This window comes from Myotis lucifugus, unplaced genomic scaffold (genome assembly GCF_000147115.1).
Source record: "Myotis lucifugus unplaced genomic scaffold, Myoluc2.0 scaffold_474, whole genome shotgun sequence".
In the NCBI taxonomy this organism is placed as follows: Eukaryota; Metazoa; Chordata; class Mammalia; order Chiroptera; family Vespertilionidae; genus Myotis; species Myotis lucifugus.
Genome location: NW_005871522.1, coordinates 132,498 through 149,474, shown reverse-complemented (window position 1 = coordinate 149,474; position 16,977 = coordinate 132,498). Strand labels below are relative to the sequence as shown.

Sequence of the window (16,977 nt, the reverse complement as noted above, 5' to 3'; positions counted from 1 at the left end):
GCAGGGCCGATCAGGGGGTTGGTGCGCCGCACCCTGTCAAACACAGAGCTGCAGGGCAATCAGGGGATTGGGGAGCTCCCCCCTATCAGGCACAGAGCAGGGCAGATAGGGAGGTTGTGGCCCCGCCCTCTGTCACACACAGAGGGCGATCAGGGGGTTTGGGCGCTGGCCCCTGTCACGCTGATCCCGGTGCCAGGAGCCTCGCTGCTCCGCTGATCCCGGTGCTGGGAGACATATTACCCTTTTACTATATAGAATAGAGGCCTGGTGCATGGGTAGGGGCTGGCTGGTTTGCCCTGAAGGGTGTCCTGGATCAGGGTGGGGGTCCCCACTGGGGGTGCCTGGCCAGTCTGGGTGAGGGGCTGAGGGCTGCTTTCCCGAAGCGAGTGACTGAAGCTTCCAACCGCTCCTTGTTTTCTTTTTTTTTTTTTTATTCTGGGCCAGCTTTAGCTCTGAGGCCTCGCTGCTGAAAACATCGATACAATGTTGCTAAAGCCCAGATGACTGAAAGGCGGTTTCTGGGGTTTTGTTTATCTTCTATGTTTCCAACATAGTACATAGTTGCTTAGAGTTGTAGCTCAGAGGCCGGCAGCGCAGGCGGGGAACGTTGGAGTCCGCAGTCACTGCAGCAAGCAAGCCTCATGCTCGCTTCCAGCTGCCTGGCTGCCGGCCGCCATCTTGGCTGACAGTTAATTTGCATATACTCACTGATTAGCCAATGAAAAGGGTAGCGGTCGTACGCTAATTACCATGTTTCTCTTTTATTAGTGTAGATAAGACAATGCACGCCACTCCCCGCCCTAAGACCTGCTCCTGATACCAGAACACTTCCCTCCCTGGTCACCTGCGCAGGTGCTGCTTACATTCAGGTTCTCACTAAAGTCAAGTCTCCACTTACCTCCAGTTCATTTTATGTAACATACTACATTTTTGTAATTATTTTTTATTGAGATATGATTCACATGCCATAAAAATTCATCCTTTTAAAGTGTATGTCAGTCATTTTTAGTACATTCACAACATTATACAACCATCACCACAATTTAATTCCAGAACATTTGCATCATCCCAAAAATAAACCCAGACAAGAACCCATTAGCAGTCACTCCCCATTTTCTCCCCACCTCCAGCTCCTGGCAACCTACATTCTTATAAAGTTGCCAATTCTGGACATTGACTAGAATGAAGTCATGTACTGTGTGGCCTTCTGTGGCTGGCTCCTGTCACCCAGCATAATGTTTTCCACGGTCACCCACGCTGCAGCACGGGGCACTATTTCTCTTTTTATAGCTGAGTACTGTTCCATCATGCAGATATGCTACACGCTGTTTATCCAGTTGGCAGCTGATGGACACTGGAGTTGTTTCCCCTTTGGAGTTTCTATGAAGAACGCTACCATGACCATTCATGCACAAGTTTTTGTGTGGACATATGCTTTGGATCTCGATCAAGTGTTTACTTGGGTGTGATGCATGTGGATGTGCTCATTGAGCTGAATGCTTAACTTTGCATGGTCTACCATCCTATCTAATACAGAGGTAATATGCAAATTGACCATCACTCCAACATACAAGATGGCTGGCAGGGGAGGGCAGTTGGGAGGAACCAAGCTTGCCAAGGAGGGCAGTTTGGGGTGACCAGGCCAGCAGGGGAGGGCAGTTAGGGGCAATCGGGCCATCAGGGGAGCAGTTAGGCATCAATCAGGCTGACAGGCAGAAGCGGTTGGGAGCCAGCAGTCCCAGATTGGAGAGGGTGCAGGCTGGGCTAAGGGACACACATCCCCACCTCCATGCACGAATTTCATGCACCGGGCCTCTAGTGTAGTCAATAAAAAGAATAAAAGATCATTGCTTTGTTTTTAATGCTCACCTTTTTGCAATAAAAAATACATATACAAAAATTTAGAAAATAAAAACATCAAAAAATTAAAATCATTTATGATCAACCTGCCAGAATAACCTGCATTATGATAAATATTGTCTGAAGTCCTATAACATCTCAGTTTCTGGTTTATAGGGCATCTCTGGAAAACTCTATTAATACCTGTGAACTTTGATACTGACACTGGAGGCTGTGGTCACATAGACACCTTGCACCCCAACAAGGTCTGTTTCCAGTATCCATGCTTCTCCCTCCCAAAAGGCTTCAAACCAGTTGCTGGTAATTACCTTGTCATTCACCCTCCATGATAGGCCCATGCTGTTCCTGCTACAGCCCCAAAAGTCACGCCCACCTCAGTCCCACCAAGAATGGCACTGCTCCAGCACGTCTCCTGGAGCAGGCTCACACGAGTTATGACACAGAGTTGGAGTCACAATCTTTGATGAGAGCGTACTCATTTTTGAATAAAGCAAATGAATAATCAACCTGTTTGCCTGAGGTGGAGGGCGGCCCTGACTCATGGAACTTTGGAGAGGTGAGCTCTCGATTGAACAATAGGGCCGCAATGGTGCAAAGAGTGACCCTTCAGTACGGGTCTGCACCAGCCAGCCACTGCGCCAATTGCCCTATAAATGTTCATTCACTTCATCCCTTCTGATGACGCCGTGAGGACGGTGCTGTAATCACCCCCATTTTAGACAGGGGGCTGGACGTTCAGGTGCACCCACACACAACAGGCACACCCGGAAGAAGTGGAAGATTAAGAGTTAAGTCAAGTTGTCCACATGTCCAGAGAACCTGGGGTGCCTGTTATGAAGAGTGCAGCCAGAAGTGTGTTTCCGGTGCAGTGGGCACAAAGGGATGCAAGGAGGGGACGCCGTGGGCCTCGTGGGAATAAACGGGTTGGGTACTGAAAGAGATGGCACCCACTTTCAGTTTCCTACTTCCTTTGTCAGGTTTTTTTCAACTGACATACAGGGAAGAATCTAGCCATTTGGTCACATCTGCACCCTCTGTGTAAGTTTCCTCAGCGCGACGGTTCCCTCTTAACCTTTCATCTCACAGCAGTGAAACTGTATTGATACAAAGGCCATACAGGCTCTGATCAGCAGAGCGAGGATGCCTTTAGAGTGTTTGCCAGGGGCATGTGTCATCTGCCTCATTTACCACCAGGAAGCTGAGTCAGAGAGAGGAAGTATGAACGGGGTTTGGCTAAAAGCAAACCACTGTGCTTCGTTTCATCTGAAAATCACAGTAATGTAATAGGCCACATCTGCTATTCAAAGTCAAAGGAAAAAAGGAAAGAAATATTCCAAAAATACATAGTGGTATTACAGCTGAAGCCATGCTCCAGCTAACATGTGAATAAGGCCAAGCTGACCTTATTATTCTGTGTCACCATGCACGCTCTCATCCTCACTCTGACACCAGGCTAGCTTGTTGGTCTTAGGAAATGCATTCTCGCCCCTCAAGCACTGGTTTTCTTCACCTTCTGAAAGAATTAATAAATTGTTGGACAAAATGGAGCTAAGCCAATCTCTGTGCAGCTGAACCTCTCGCAGGCTTAGTGCCAACAGCAAAGTCCCCAGTCCAGCTGCCTTTTTCCCTAAAGACTCATTGGGTTCTGGGCCCCAGTCTCAGTGCCAGGCCTCCATGGATTGGTCCAGACTGTATCTGGATGCTTCACTTTGCATTCCAGTCAGAACCCTTTGTCAGGAACCTGCCTCACTTTCCTAACTCTTAAGAAGCAGCCTTCAGCCATGGTCTAGACTGGAATGGCTGAGAACTGGGCCAGCCTGCCTCAGAGGCCTTGTCCTGGCTACAGGATCTGTTGAGATGGCGTCTGTTTCATTCCTGCTATTGGTGATTTGTATCGTCTCTCTTTTTATCTTTGTAAATCTTGCTGGTTTCTCCATCTTATTGATTTTTTTCAGAAAATTTGATTTTTGTTTCATTGATTTTTTTTCCCTAGTAATTTTCTGTGTTTCATGTCATTGATTTCTGCTTTTATTTTTGTTATTTCTCTCCTGCTGACTGCTTTGGTTTTATTTTGTTCTTTTTTTAGTGTCTTGAGATTAACAGATTATTGGTTGGAGAACTTTTCTCTGTCCCAGTATAAGCATTTGGGGCTATAAATTTCCCTCTCAGCATGGTTCTAGCTGCATCCCACATACAGGGTTGGGCAAAAGTAGGTTTACAGTTGTTCATATTAAAATAATACAATAATTAATAAATAATAATACAAGAGTAAACCCTGTGTTTCACATACTCACAACTGTAAACCAACTTTTGCCCCCACCCTGTATTTTGATATGCTGTAGCCTCATTTTCATTCAATTCTATGTATCTTTAAATTCATTTGAAATGTCTCCTTTGTCCCATGCAATATTTATAGGCATGTTGTTTAATTTCCAACTATTTGGAGCTTTTCCTGTTGTCCTTCCTTATTGATTTCTAATTTGAATACATTGTAGTCAAAGAATACACTCTGTGTAATTTCAATTATAGTTGACCCTTGAACAATACAGGCATTAGGGATCAACCCCTAAGCATTTGAAAATTTGTATATACCTTCTGACTCCCCAACATTTTAATAGCCTACTGTTGAACAGAAAGCCTTACCCATAACATAAACAGTTGATTACACATATTTTGCATGCTATATGTATTACTTACTCTATTCTTACAACAAAGTAAGCTAGAGAAAAGAAAATGTTACTAAGAAAATCATAAGGAAGAAGGAATACATTTACAGTATTTATTGAAAAAATCCACATTAAGTGGACCCACTCAGCTCAAAGTTGTGTTATTCAAAAGTCAGCTATATTTTACATTTGGTTAGATATTTTATGGCTCAAGATATGGTCTATCTTGGTGGAAGTTCCATGGGCACTTTATAAGAATGTATATTCTGCTGTGGTTTCATGGAGCACTCTAGTATGTCTACCAGATCCTGTTGGTTGGTTATGTTCTCAGGTTTGTATATCCTTGCTGATTTTCTGCATGATATTCTATCAATTGCCTACAGTGGGCTGTTGATGTCTTCAACTATAAGTATGGCTATCTACAAGCATTTCTGCACTTGTTTTGGTTACAAGAATGGGTTCATATTTCACACACATTGCTTCATGCTCTTCTCACCCAACAATGTCTTGTGAAAATCTATTCCAGTCAATCACCATAAGACTCTAATTCACTGTTTTAATGGCTGCATATTACTGCATGGTGTGAATGCATCAGAACTCATTCCACAGTTCTGTTTTGGGGCATTAACTATATTTAATAGCATTGTTCCCAGTTACAATTCCACTGGCCTTCTTGATTGCAACTCTGAGCTTGACAAAGCCTGATGGTTGGAAACTCACAGCAGCTGAGTGGCCGATAGTAGGTCATGAGGCCATGGGTGGTGGAGGTGAGTCTACACTGAGCCTTTTGATATAAAGAAGTGTGATTCTAAAAATCATCAATAACACTGCTTTGTAGATCATAACGAACAAGCCATAAAGAAATCCCTGTCATCCCTTCTTGGAAAAAGAGCAACTGTATTTTAGACAAAGATGAATGCATCTCTCAATAGTTTAGGCTTATGAACTAAAGCCCAAATTATTCTTAGGACAGGACAAAACTCTAAAAATGAAATAGACACCAACCCAAGCCAGAACTCCAATTTCACCACATTCTTCTTCTTTTTTTTCAATCCTCACCCGAGGATATTTTTCCATTGATTTTTAGAGAGAATGGAAGAGAGAGGGAAAGACAGAGATAAATATCAATGTGAGAAAAACACATCGATTGCTTGCCTCCTACATGCGCCCCGACTACAGCACTGGCTGGGGAGGAGGCTGCAACCAAGGTACGTGTCCTTGACTGGAAGCAAACCAGGGACCCTTCAGTCTACAGGCTGACTAACCACTGGGCCGAACCGGGTAGGGCATCACCACATTCTTTACATGGGCAGTCTCTTCATTGCAATTTACAAACTAGGATGCAAACAGGTAAGAGAATCCAGGAGACAGTGAAGTCAAGACAGCTGACAGAGTGACAGTGTGTAGCTTGAGAGGAGAAGCCTAAGGGAAACACATCTCAGCTCCCTCAAGGACTGTCACCTGGTGAGGAAGAGGTCAGTCCTGCAAGCCTCAGCCAGACGGCACGCGGTCATCAAGTACAACACAACCAGGGCCAGCACTGGACTGGCTCCTCCATTACATAGGAGCAGTCCTACTCTACGGGGCTATAGCTCATGTTACTGACCAACAGCAGCGGACAGCGCTCCCCTCTGACTGGCTGGTCTGCAGTAGCATGTCTTTCCCATCCCCTGGGCTAGCACCGTGCCCACGCCCACCTCCAAAGCCGTTCTCACTCTGGTTCTCCTGCCTTGGACATTCTCTCTCCACCCACTCAGATCTGGACAGTCTTACAGGACCCAGAAAATATCCCGCCCCTCTGTGAAGCCTTTCCTGACAACTCCAGCCCCCAGTCATTCCTCCTTATTGAACATTTTTTCCCCCTAAGGAGCAACTTGACCTGCTCAACTGGATTGCAAGTTCCTTTTGGAAAATTGCCCTGCACCTCCTTCCCAATCTCCAATTCCTTCCAGAGGACAGGCATGCAATGGAGCCCTCAGAACATACTTGCTGCTACATTCCCTTCCCTGTCCTGTTTCACATGCCCATGGGCTTTAATTAGCGGTGGGCAGGGGGGTGTTCAGGAGCTTGGCTTTCTGTTTGGAAACATCCTGGTGAAATCTGGCTACATGATATTTTAACTTAATAATGTTCACTCGTGGCTCTTGTTAAAGTTGATTCTCTTACTGAAATTCTCCTGTAATTAGTTTTAATGAGAAAAGGCAGAAAAACCAGAATTCATGGGTCTGCTAGTGATGCTACTGCTTAGGGCACAGCCTATAGACTTTGAGTGGGCTATGTTGTACACACCAGTCACAGAAACAACAATTACCAAGCAGCTCTTAAGAGAGCTTGAAATGTGCCTCTTTGGAGTTAGGTTCTTAAATCCCAATACTGGACAAACAGGCCCACAGGTCCCTGCTGACCAGTGTCCTACAGCCACTGTATCCCTGTAGCTTTGCATCTTAGTGTTTGTCACAGGCTCTTTCCCCAGGGAAGTCTCGGGAAGGATGGCTGCCCACCTTTCCCACAGTGCGTGGCTTTCTGTCACACACATGCAATCCCTCTGAAGGATGATTGCCTTGAAAAGCTGGACAACGGAATTCATCTTGGGTCCTCAGGGCCCCAGTGCTGAGCATCTTGTAGGTTCCCGTTTAGTGTGAATTGAATTGATGAAAAGAAAGATGAATCCACAGAGCCATGGAGACCTTGAGGAGTGACCACTAACCTTGCCCTCATGGGAGAGACAGGAAGGAACAGATCCTGGTCTTGAGAGCTGACAGTTTCTAAGGTGGGACGGAGAGAGGGGCCCAGAAGGGGAGATTTGAGCAAGGGCCAGAGGAGCAACTGGTTGGGGGAGAACAAATTGTTTCAGGCAGTGGAGTATTGGGGGTTGAGGGGTCAGGGATGAAGTACAAACCAGGAAAGTTTGTACCTCATAATGAGGAGTTCGGATTGCATCCCAAAAGTGAAGCAAACAACATAGAGCTTTTCATTAGAAAGATGAGATACATATTTTACACCAACAAATGATTCACCACATTAACAGAAAAAAGATGAAAAATAGCCGAAACTGGTTTGGCTCAGTGGATAGAGCGTCGGCCTGCGGACTGAAAGGTCCCAGGTTCGATTCCGGTCAAGGGCATGTACCTGGGTTGCGGGCACATCCCCAGTGGGAGATGTGCAGGAGGCAGCTGGTCGATGTTTCTCTCTCATTGATGTTTCTAACTCTATCTCTCTCCCTTCCTCTCTGTAAAAAATCAATAAAATATATTTTTTAAAAAAAGATGAAAAATATATATTTATCTTACTAGATGTAAGGAAAAAAAACCCTTGAAAAAAATTCAACCATTCCAGACTCTTTTTTTTAATTTGGAAAACTAGAGTTGCAGGAATTTTTCTTAACTTATGAAAGTGTGCATCATAGTAAATACCCTCCTCAATGGGTGAGTACAGGAGGCCTCACTCTGTAGCCGGGAGTGGAAAAGTGACCTTCACCAATAAAATTATCTTTGTGCTCTAGGTCCTCCAAAGCCATAAGAACAGGATTAATATTAGCTACACTTGTACACACAGGCCAAAATATGTGCCCAAAGGGAAGATGCATGAAGAAGAATATTCATTATTTTATTAACTGTGAGAAATTGGAAACTACCTACATGTCTAACAACAGGAAACTGTTTGAAAATTATTAGCACATCCATATCTATAATAATAAAAGGGTAATATGCTAATTAGACTGGACATCATTCCAGACATCCTTCCTGATGAAACTGGGGCCAGAGGGAAGCCAGCCTGGGTACCGGGTACCTGCAGGTGGCTGGAGGAAAGCTAGCCGGGTCCTGGGTGCCTGCGGGCGGCTGGAGGGAAGCTAACCTGGGTTCCGGGTACCTGCCAGCAGCCGGAGGAGGGAAGCCTGAGTCCCGGGTGCCAGAGGGAAGCCGGTGCCAGCACCAGGGGGAAGGAAGGCCTACTCTTGCACGAATTTTCATGCATTGGGCCTCTAGTATTTGAATATTAAGCAAATGCCAAAAAGGAATGTAGCAGAACTGTAGGTACTAATTTGAAAGATTTCCAAGTGAAAAGAGCAAGGCACAGAGCAACATATGTAGAACATCTTGCTTTGTGTAACAGAAAGAAGAAAAAAGATAAAAGGAAGGAAGAAAAAGAAAATATAAATAGCAAACGGTTGTGGAAGATTATCTCTGAAAGGAAGGAAAATAGACTTATTGGGAGCAGAGTTGAAGGGAAACTGTTTGTGACATTTCAGTGAAACCATGTAATACTTTTCTCAAATTTAAAAAGAAGAGTCCTTCCCATCTGAAGACCAGTTAGTTTACTGTAACAATCACAGCCATAAATGATGAAAGTATGAATCAGGACAAGAGAAAAGGAAAAAAGAAAGATTTGAAGCCTTGTTGATTAAAAACGAATTAAGTGGTTGAGCAGATGTGATGGGTTTAGGGAAAGGAGGTACAATGGCTCTGCAGTCCCGACTGTGGGAAGTGGGTGATGGTGACACCGAGAACTAAGAAACGGCGCAGGGGGAAAGTCATGAGTTCACTTTGAGACGTGCTTCACTTAAGACCACGTGAAACAGTGAGTGGGTGTGTTATACAGACAGTAAGGGATGCGGATCTGGGCTCACTGTGAGCCGCTGGCCTTTGGCCCATGACACTGGTCCAAGCCACCATCACCCCTCCTAATTGTCTCCTAACTGCCTCTATTTTCTTTCCTGCCTTTCCAATCTGTTCTCCATGAAGAAGACAGAATAATCTTTCCAAAAGTCTCCAGTGGCTTCCACTGCATTTGCTTGGCACTGGCCTCCCTCTTAGGACCTCTAATGCAATTAAGCTTCCCCTAATGCAATACACTCCAGCCAGCCACACTGGACACTCTCAGTTCCCATCCCCCTCCGGAAATGGACCCAAACATGCATACTCACGCACTAACACATCTGCACACCTGTTCCACCCATCATCCTGGACAATTCCCATGCATCATTTGGGGTTCCCTTTCGGCAGCTCTTTGGAGAAGCCATCCCTGACTTCCGCAGCCCACCACCAATGTGGTCCCCAGTTTTTTCTCTCCTCTGCTCCTCCACTGATGCCAAAAGAGCAGGAAGCATGCCTACTTAATTCACCTCTGTCCCCATCCCCTGGCACAGGCCTCCTCGATAAACTCAACCAACACTAGTTAAAATACTGATTAGCATATTAACAGGAGTAAATTAATGAGTAGGGGCCTGGAGAGGTAAGACTGTTCACTAACCATCTGGAACCAGCAGTGAGAAGAAGAGAGGGCTGCACAGGGCCACAAGGGGAAGCGTCTCCAGGGCAGGTGCTGGGGCCTGACAGACGCTGTGGGCCAGCAGTGCGGGCGCTGCGGGCGGGGCAGGCAGAGGCAGAGTGGAGGGGGTTGGGGATTTTATAATCAGGGGCTCATGGAAGAATCTCTCCCAGTCACCGTCCTTCATCCGAAGCCACTTGCTGCATGTCGGCGTGGATAAGGAGAGGAAGTGAATGAGGAAGAAAGGGGTATGAGAGGGAAGAATGGGTGTGTGGAGGGAGGCTGTTTAAGGTGCAAGAGACCTAAGGAGGGGGTCTAGCAAAATAAATTATTAATTTTAAAGAGGTAATAAATACTTAAAACTTCAACACTCCTTGACCACCGTTGGCATTTTACTGCCATCTACACTCCAGGAGCTAACGCCGCCGTGTTGCTGCACCCCCTCCGTCCTGGCGGCGGGGCAGTGGTTACTTCTACCACAGCGCCACAGAGCACGCGGTTTCTGTCCACAGAGCCAGGGGTGAACCGTTCGCCGGCGCCCCAGCCCCGGGTCTTAGCCCAGGTGGTACACAGACAGGAGTGGGAGTGGGGGCCGTGGAGCAGAACCTTCCCTCGGACCATCACTTGATGAATCTTACCTTCCCCTCCCCCGTGAATAAATAAGACTCTACAAACAAGGTTTTATGTATCCCAGAGTTGCTACTTCCAGTGGAAAACCCCAGCTCGGTTCTTTAGACAGTACAGCCACCACGGCCTTGCAAACAGCAAACCTTTAAAAGGCGGTGTCTCCAACCAGAGGGTGGTCTGGACAGGGCTGGAGAAGGTGAGGGCAGGAAGGGCCAGAGGCAACCAAGCTGAACGGGCCCAGCTTCCAGCAGTCACGTGGACGTGGACAACAGACAGAAGCTTCTCAGCATGTAAGCCAGGACACTTGGGTGCTCGGCGGCAGCTCCTCTGGCCCAGGGCCCGGGCCCCCTGACCACAGATCGTCCACCCAAAGCCTGGCCTCCTGAGAGGGCCCAGCCCAGGCTGCTTCCATCTCTAGGAAGCTGCACTCTCCTCCTCTCCAAGTTGCTCTAGTAACAAATAGACGCACACACCAAAACCCCTTTTTAAAATCCTGAGGGCAACCTTAAACCGAGGAAGCTGCATCTGTAAACTGTTATTCTTATTTACAAATTAGAAAAACAGCTCATGGCAGTTCCTTTCAGGTAACACACCTGAACCTAGAAAAACACCTGTCTTCCGTCCTGGCCTGTGTCCCTGGCTGAGCTTCCGGATCACGGACACAGACAGTGGCCACCAGGGGCTCGCTCCTACCTGGGTGACAGCGTCAGGTGTGGGGCCGCATTCCTGGAGGCGTGGGGGCCGCCACTCCAAGCCAGTGTACGCCCAGCACAAACCCCCGCCACCCTCACCACGTGTCTCCTTGTGAGCAGGGGTCATAGTTCATCTGTCTCATGCCCTGGGCCCTCGTTCAATGTCCACCCACAGTAAACCTGAACAAATGTTTGAGGAATTTTTAAATGGTTTTCCATCGGGCGCCCACAGGAGAGATGAGGCAATCTGAGATTCTTCCAGGCCAGCTGTTTCCTAGCTTCTCTCCCTCGTCTCCATTATTCCAGGGACTCTGAATCTCCAGAAGTGTTTGGGGTCAGCTGGTGGTCACTCTAGATACGACTTCAAGAGTGTGTGCATTCACTTGTGAGGTTCGTGTCTTGCGTCAACGTGGCTGGGCCCAAGACGCCCACTATTTGATGAAACCTGACTCGTTTCTGCGAGGATGAGGTAAATCAATAGACTGAGCAACGCAGATTACCCTCCCCGTGTAGGTGAGCCTCACCCGATCAGCTGAAGGCCTGGATAGAATAAGGCTGACCTTCCCCCAAGGACCAGAATTCTTCCTGTCTAATGGTCTTCCAGCTGCAATGCGGCCTTTCCCCGCCTCCAGACTCAACCGGAAACAGGGGCTCCTCCTGGGTCCTGAGCCTGCAGACCCTGAGGCTCAGCCGCCTGCATAACCGTGGGAGAATCCCTCCGAGCAAATCTCTTCCACACAGATGCCCTTCCCTGCTCCCTTCCTCTGGAGAACCGGGGAGTGCACTAACTAAAGTAATTCGGGAGGACAGCCACTTCTGAAAGGATGGCCTTGTTGCTAGAGGGGCGCCTGGGCCGGGAGGGAGGGGGACCCCGTGGAGACCGAGCAGGTGAGGCTCCCACCCCGTCACCTCAGGCTGCCCAGTGTCACCACCGCTGACTCAGGGAGCTCCGCCTCCTCCCAGCATTCCCAGGACTCCGAGCTGCAGGGGCCTGCGAGCCCGCAGCGCTGCGCGTGCGCTGCCATATTTTTGAACTGCTATTAAGCCCAATCTGCAACGTATTCATCAAAAACTTGAGTTCTGTCTGAGCACTGAGGCAGGAGGCCCCATGGCCCTAAACACGTTGGGGAGGCAGGGGTGCAGAAGGGGTGCTGATGGCCATAAACCGACCCTGTTGAAGCTGGGTGCAGCGTGCCTGCAGGCTCCTTACCATTCTCATTGATTTTGATGTCGATATGTTTTGTATGCTGCATGTATGTTTGAAAAATCTCCATAACAAATGTTGACATTTTATGAAGGAAGGTTTACTAAAGAACCAGCGGGTGGCATCGCAAGCATGTGGACTGCGAAGCAAGAGAAGGTGGACAGGCGGTGTCTGGGGTTAGAGTCGGGGGCGTGGGTCCATCCTGGTGTGGAGCACAGCCTCCCAAGGCTGTTCCTCTGACCATTCCCGCCTCATAGGAAGGATTCAGTGCTGGGGACGATGCTGTTCAACCCCACACCTCCCCCAGGACCCCGGGGCAGGCTCCTTCCCTGCTGACAGGCTGTGGGGACAGACTGAGCAGCAGCTTGCTGCTGGGGAAGCTCAGAGGGTCCAAGCTGAGACCACGGGAAAGGACATGAGAGGGGGACTGCCAAGCTCTACAGGGTAAGGCTCTTCAGGACCCCACGTGGCACGGCCAGCAGTCCCAAGTGTGCACACACTGTCCCCCGGCCGGAGGGGACCTGTCCCTGAGGGCCGGCTCGTCACACAAAGAGCATGGGGAACAGCCCTGCTTTCATGGCTTTAGCCCAACAGGTGAGCACGGGGGTCGCTCTGTGGGGGAAGCGTCGGGGGCTGGGTTACCGCCGGCACTTTTCCCACGGCCTCCGGACTCCTGCCGTGAGCACTCCAGTCGGTCCTAAGTCTGGTCACTTCTTACCCTGTTTTGCATCTGTGGTGTGATGTGATATAAAGAGAAGCCCTTCTTTTGGGGACCCCCAGAACTGAGGGCTCACCCCTGTGCAGCCCACAGTGTTGCCTCCCATCAGGCAGGGTCAAGGCTGCACCTCAAGGCCCATGCCCGTCTTCAGACAGCTTTTTACCTCTGCCAGTGGCCGTCCTTAAGAACTGACCCCCAGCTGCTCTCCTTCCTGAACCGCTTGCTCTGTGGGCCTGTGGGGTGCATGCGTGGTGTGCATGCGTGGTGTGCATGTGGTGTGTGTGGTGCCCCTCAATATGGCCTTTGAAACCTGCTAAAGACCAGCCGCAGCCCCCAGGGGCACTTGGGGTCCTAGCCAGCTTGGATTCTTGGGCAATAGAATTTGAAGGTGAGCAGCAGCGTGATCAATACTTTATATTTCTATCAGCTTTCTGGTACAAATTTAAAATAGTTCCCAAATGGAATTGTAACGAAAATATTCATTCTTCTTTGTTGCTGGATTTTCCTTTCCTGTCTGTCAAGGCCGTATTTTCTTGTTCTTTCCCTTTCATGTCACCAAAAGAAAAAGCCAGTGTCAGGGGTGGTGGGGGTGGGGGGTACAAAGGTACAAACCTGGAGGCTGTGTGTGTCCAACCTTCCTCGTCCACTTTAAACCTGTACAGCCTCTCTAACTGGAATACCACCTGCTCTTCCAAAGATGCTCCACGCCTGCCAGGCCTCTGTGTTTTACAGTTTCTACTTTACTGAATTAAGTTGAAATATTTTGGAATAATAAATCTGTGTTTAATATCGTAAAATTGTAGGCAGGTATTTCTATAAGTGAGAACTATGCTTATACAGCACATGAATTTTCCAGGAAACCGAAAATCATTTGGGAGTTTTGCTCAATTTAGAAATAAATTTAAATCAAGATTAGTAGCCTTGGCTGGTTTGGCTCAGTGGATAGAGCATCGTCCTTCAGACTGAAGGGTCCCAGGTTTCATTCTGGTCAAGGGCACATGCCTGGGCTGCAGGCTTGATCCCCAGTAAGGGGCGTGCAGTGTAGGAGGCCCCAATCAATGATTCTCTGTCATCATTGATGTTTCTATCTCTCTCCCTATCCCTTCCTCTCTGAAATCAATAAAAAAAATTTTTAAAAAAGAATAATAAGTTCTTCCCCAAACCCTAAGCCTTTAGATTTTACAACTGATGTACAGTGATGTTGAAAGATGACCCCTTTCTATCTACCGGAGATCTTTACAAGCAAGGATACCAGTAAAACTATTCACAAATCAGCAAGAGGACTAAATGAAGGCACTTTCTTTTTCAGTTTTGTAATTTTTTTCAAGAAAGTATGTTCATGGTTTTACTAATAGACTCAACATGGGCGATGTGGAAATGTGCACCGACAGAGGGCCACGGGGTCACATGAGCCAGGCATGTGCGCGTTGGGCCTTTGCTGTGGGATTTCAAAGCTCTCCAGGGCACCCTGAGCCGCTCGCCCCACGACTCCACTGTTCACCGCTGAGGACCGACCAGGTGACGACACACGCGCTGCCCAGCCGGGCCGTGCAGCCCAGGTCACTGCAACCCTTTCCTGAGGCCCCACAAAGCAGACCCAGCTCTCCACCTGTTTCAGTAACTGCTGCTGGGGTGTCACAACCTCCAGCAACAGGACGGGCGGCAGGGCACTTTCACTCCTCATACAGCAAGAGCAAACACTTAGCCAAGATGAAGGATTTTTTTTAATGATTTCTTTTTAAAGGAAAACTTTAAAGGCAAAATTTTGAGAATTTTCCCTCCACTTGAAAATTACCCTCTCCATTCAACATGACAGGTATAGAAAGCCTCGCCTGGTTGATTTGTCTATTTTAACTGTAGCTTTTTTTTTTTTTTTTGAGATAGCAGTTATACTAATAACTGGAAGTAATATATTCCGGTATCGCTGCTTCAACCCAAAGCTGACGGGGTGCTTTGTTTGGTTTGGTTTTTGGTTTGGTTTGGTTTGGGCTCCTGGTTATATATTTTCAAGAAGGAATACAAGAAAAATCTTTTCTGCTATAACAAATTCAACCAGATGTGCATACTTTATGCTGATCTACGTGCCTTTTGTAAAATATATTAACCAATTTGCAGAGCTACTAGTAAGCTGAAGAAAAATTAAACAGCAGCTTTTCAGGCCCCACTTTTAACACTGATAATCACATTCCTTTTCGGTGCTTTTTAGATAGTTAAAGATGATCCACACAGTTAACTGTTTCTTTTAACATTTTGGTTCCAAAATTACCAAGATACAATATTTTGCTTGCAGTTGTGATTTGTTGAATTTTTAAACTAAATCTGCTGCCGGTCCACACAGAGGAGGCGGCCTGCGGGTGCCTCAGTGGGCAGCGCAGTGGGGACAGATTTGTTTCTCGTTTCTTTTTAAATAAAAAGTGGTGCCTTGGGGTGACCAGACTGAAATAATGCACCCCTGCTCCACCCCTTGGCCTGGAGATCTGTCCGGACGTGGGCCAGCCCTTTGCAAGAGGGGGGCAGGCCAGGTGGTCCGCGCAGGGTATTTGTTACTTAAATATCACAAAATACTTGCATAAGGGAGGGGTTTTATAGGCCACATCGGACACAGTGTTATAATTCTTTGTGTTGGAGGGGAAATCTTTCCAGATCCTGCAGCTCAGCCCCCTCATTTGTTTAACTGGAAGCTAGTGGGGTGGAGAGGGGGACAGTCCCAAATTTTCCTTCTGCTGCTGTATACCAAAACCTTTCGGTGTAATGGAGGGCAGACACCAAAGAAAACCTTGCTGGGTGAGAAAGTACAGCCTGTCTTATATAAAGCGAGACAGCATTCCCTGCGCCACGAGAGGCTGGAAATGCTGGCCGCAGGAACCGAAACCAGCCCCCTGCTGCCTGGGCAAGCACAGCAGAGGCCGGGCCACCGACATGCTCATCACGGCCGCCCAGTTCTTCCCAGTGTGTTCACCGCGTCCTAGGTAGGCCTGGCGCACAGTTCCCAGGCACAGGGCCATGCCAGAGGGGCACTGGCCGGACACTTGGCAAAGCGAGGTGGTGAAGCTATGCCAGAGAAGTGCGGCCAAGGGAAACCAGGGCAGAGTGAAGTCACCGTTTTTAAACCTTCTCCCAACGGATCGCAGCGGGCGCGTTTGTGGTGCCCGGTGCCCGCTGCCAGGAGAGCTGGCTGCGAAGGAGTGCGCACCTCCCGGCCTGCAAGGGGACCCACCCGGAGCGGACGCGCCCGCACCCGAGCTTCCCCACCCGGCGGCCCGCGCCCGCACCCACCTTGACGACGTAGGTGACTCCGGCCCCCAGCACCTGGTCGCTGGCGGGGGGCGCGCTGGGGGGCGGTTCCTCCCCGGGCCGACCCTTCCGGGCGGCGCGCATGGCCGGGGCGCGGGGGCCGGGGGGCGCGCTGCCGTCCGGGGCGGCCAGGCTGGGCGCGCTGCAGCTGCCCGAGAGCCGGGCGCCCGCCCGCTCCCTGGCCGCGGACAGGCCGCGGAGGCCCGAGCTGGCGAGTTTCAGGTGGGACACCTTGTGGAGCAGGTGACCCCGGCTGCCGGAGCCATCGTCCGGCGCCCTGCGCAGCGCGTCTCCGGACACCAGGTAGGGGGCCGCCGCCGCGGGGGCCGCGCGCGCCGCCGAGACCTTGCTGCCGCCGCTCACCGACAGGGTTGTGCAGAAGGTCATCGACCGAGGTCACCGAGTCCTTCTTGAAGTGGTTGTATTTGGTGCGTGGAAGCATGCCCCTCCGTGGGCTCGCCGCATTCCCCGGGCGCTGCAAGGTGCGGGCGCGGGCGCGGGGTGCCGCGCATAGCAGGCGTGCCCGCGGTCCCCCAGAGCAGAACTCGGCGGCCCCAGCCGGCGGCGGGGTCCGGGGTGCGGGCGGGGGCGCGGCCCTCCCACCGCTAACGCCCGGAGCCGCCGGGGCCGCGCAGCCCGGACCCCGGA

At 49.3% G+C, this 16,977-nt stretch overlaps 1 protein-coding gene across 1 annotated transcript in view; it reads right to left on the bottom strand.

Annotated features, from left to right (window-relative positions):
• The window catches only part of SHC3 (SHC adaptor protein 3), a 139,492-nt gene extending 122,721 nt beyond the window's left edge, over positions 1-16,771 (bottom strand). The window contains 2 exon segments of the mRNA XM_023744573.1: positions 16,312-16,701; positions 16,703-16,771. Of these exon segments, the coding sequence (XP_023600341.1) occupies positions 16,312-16,701; positions 16,703-16,771 (459 nt within the window).
• Positions 16,772-16,977: the final 206 nt, after the last annotated feature.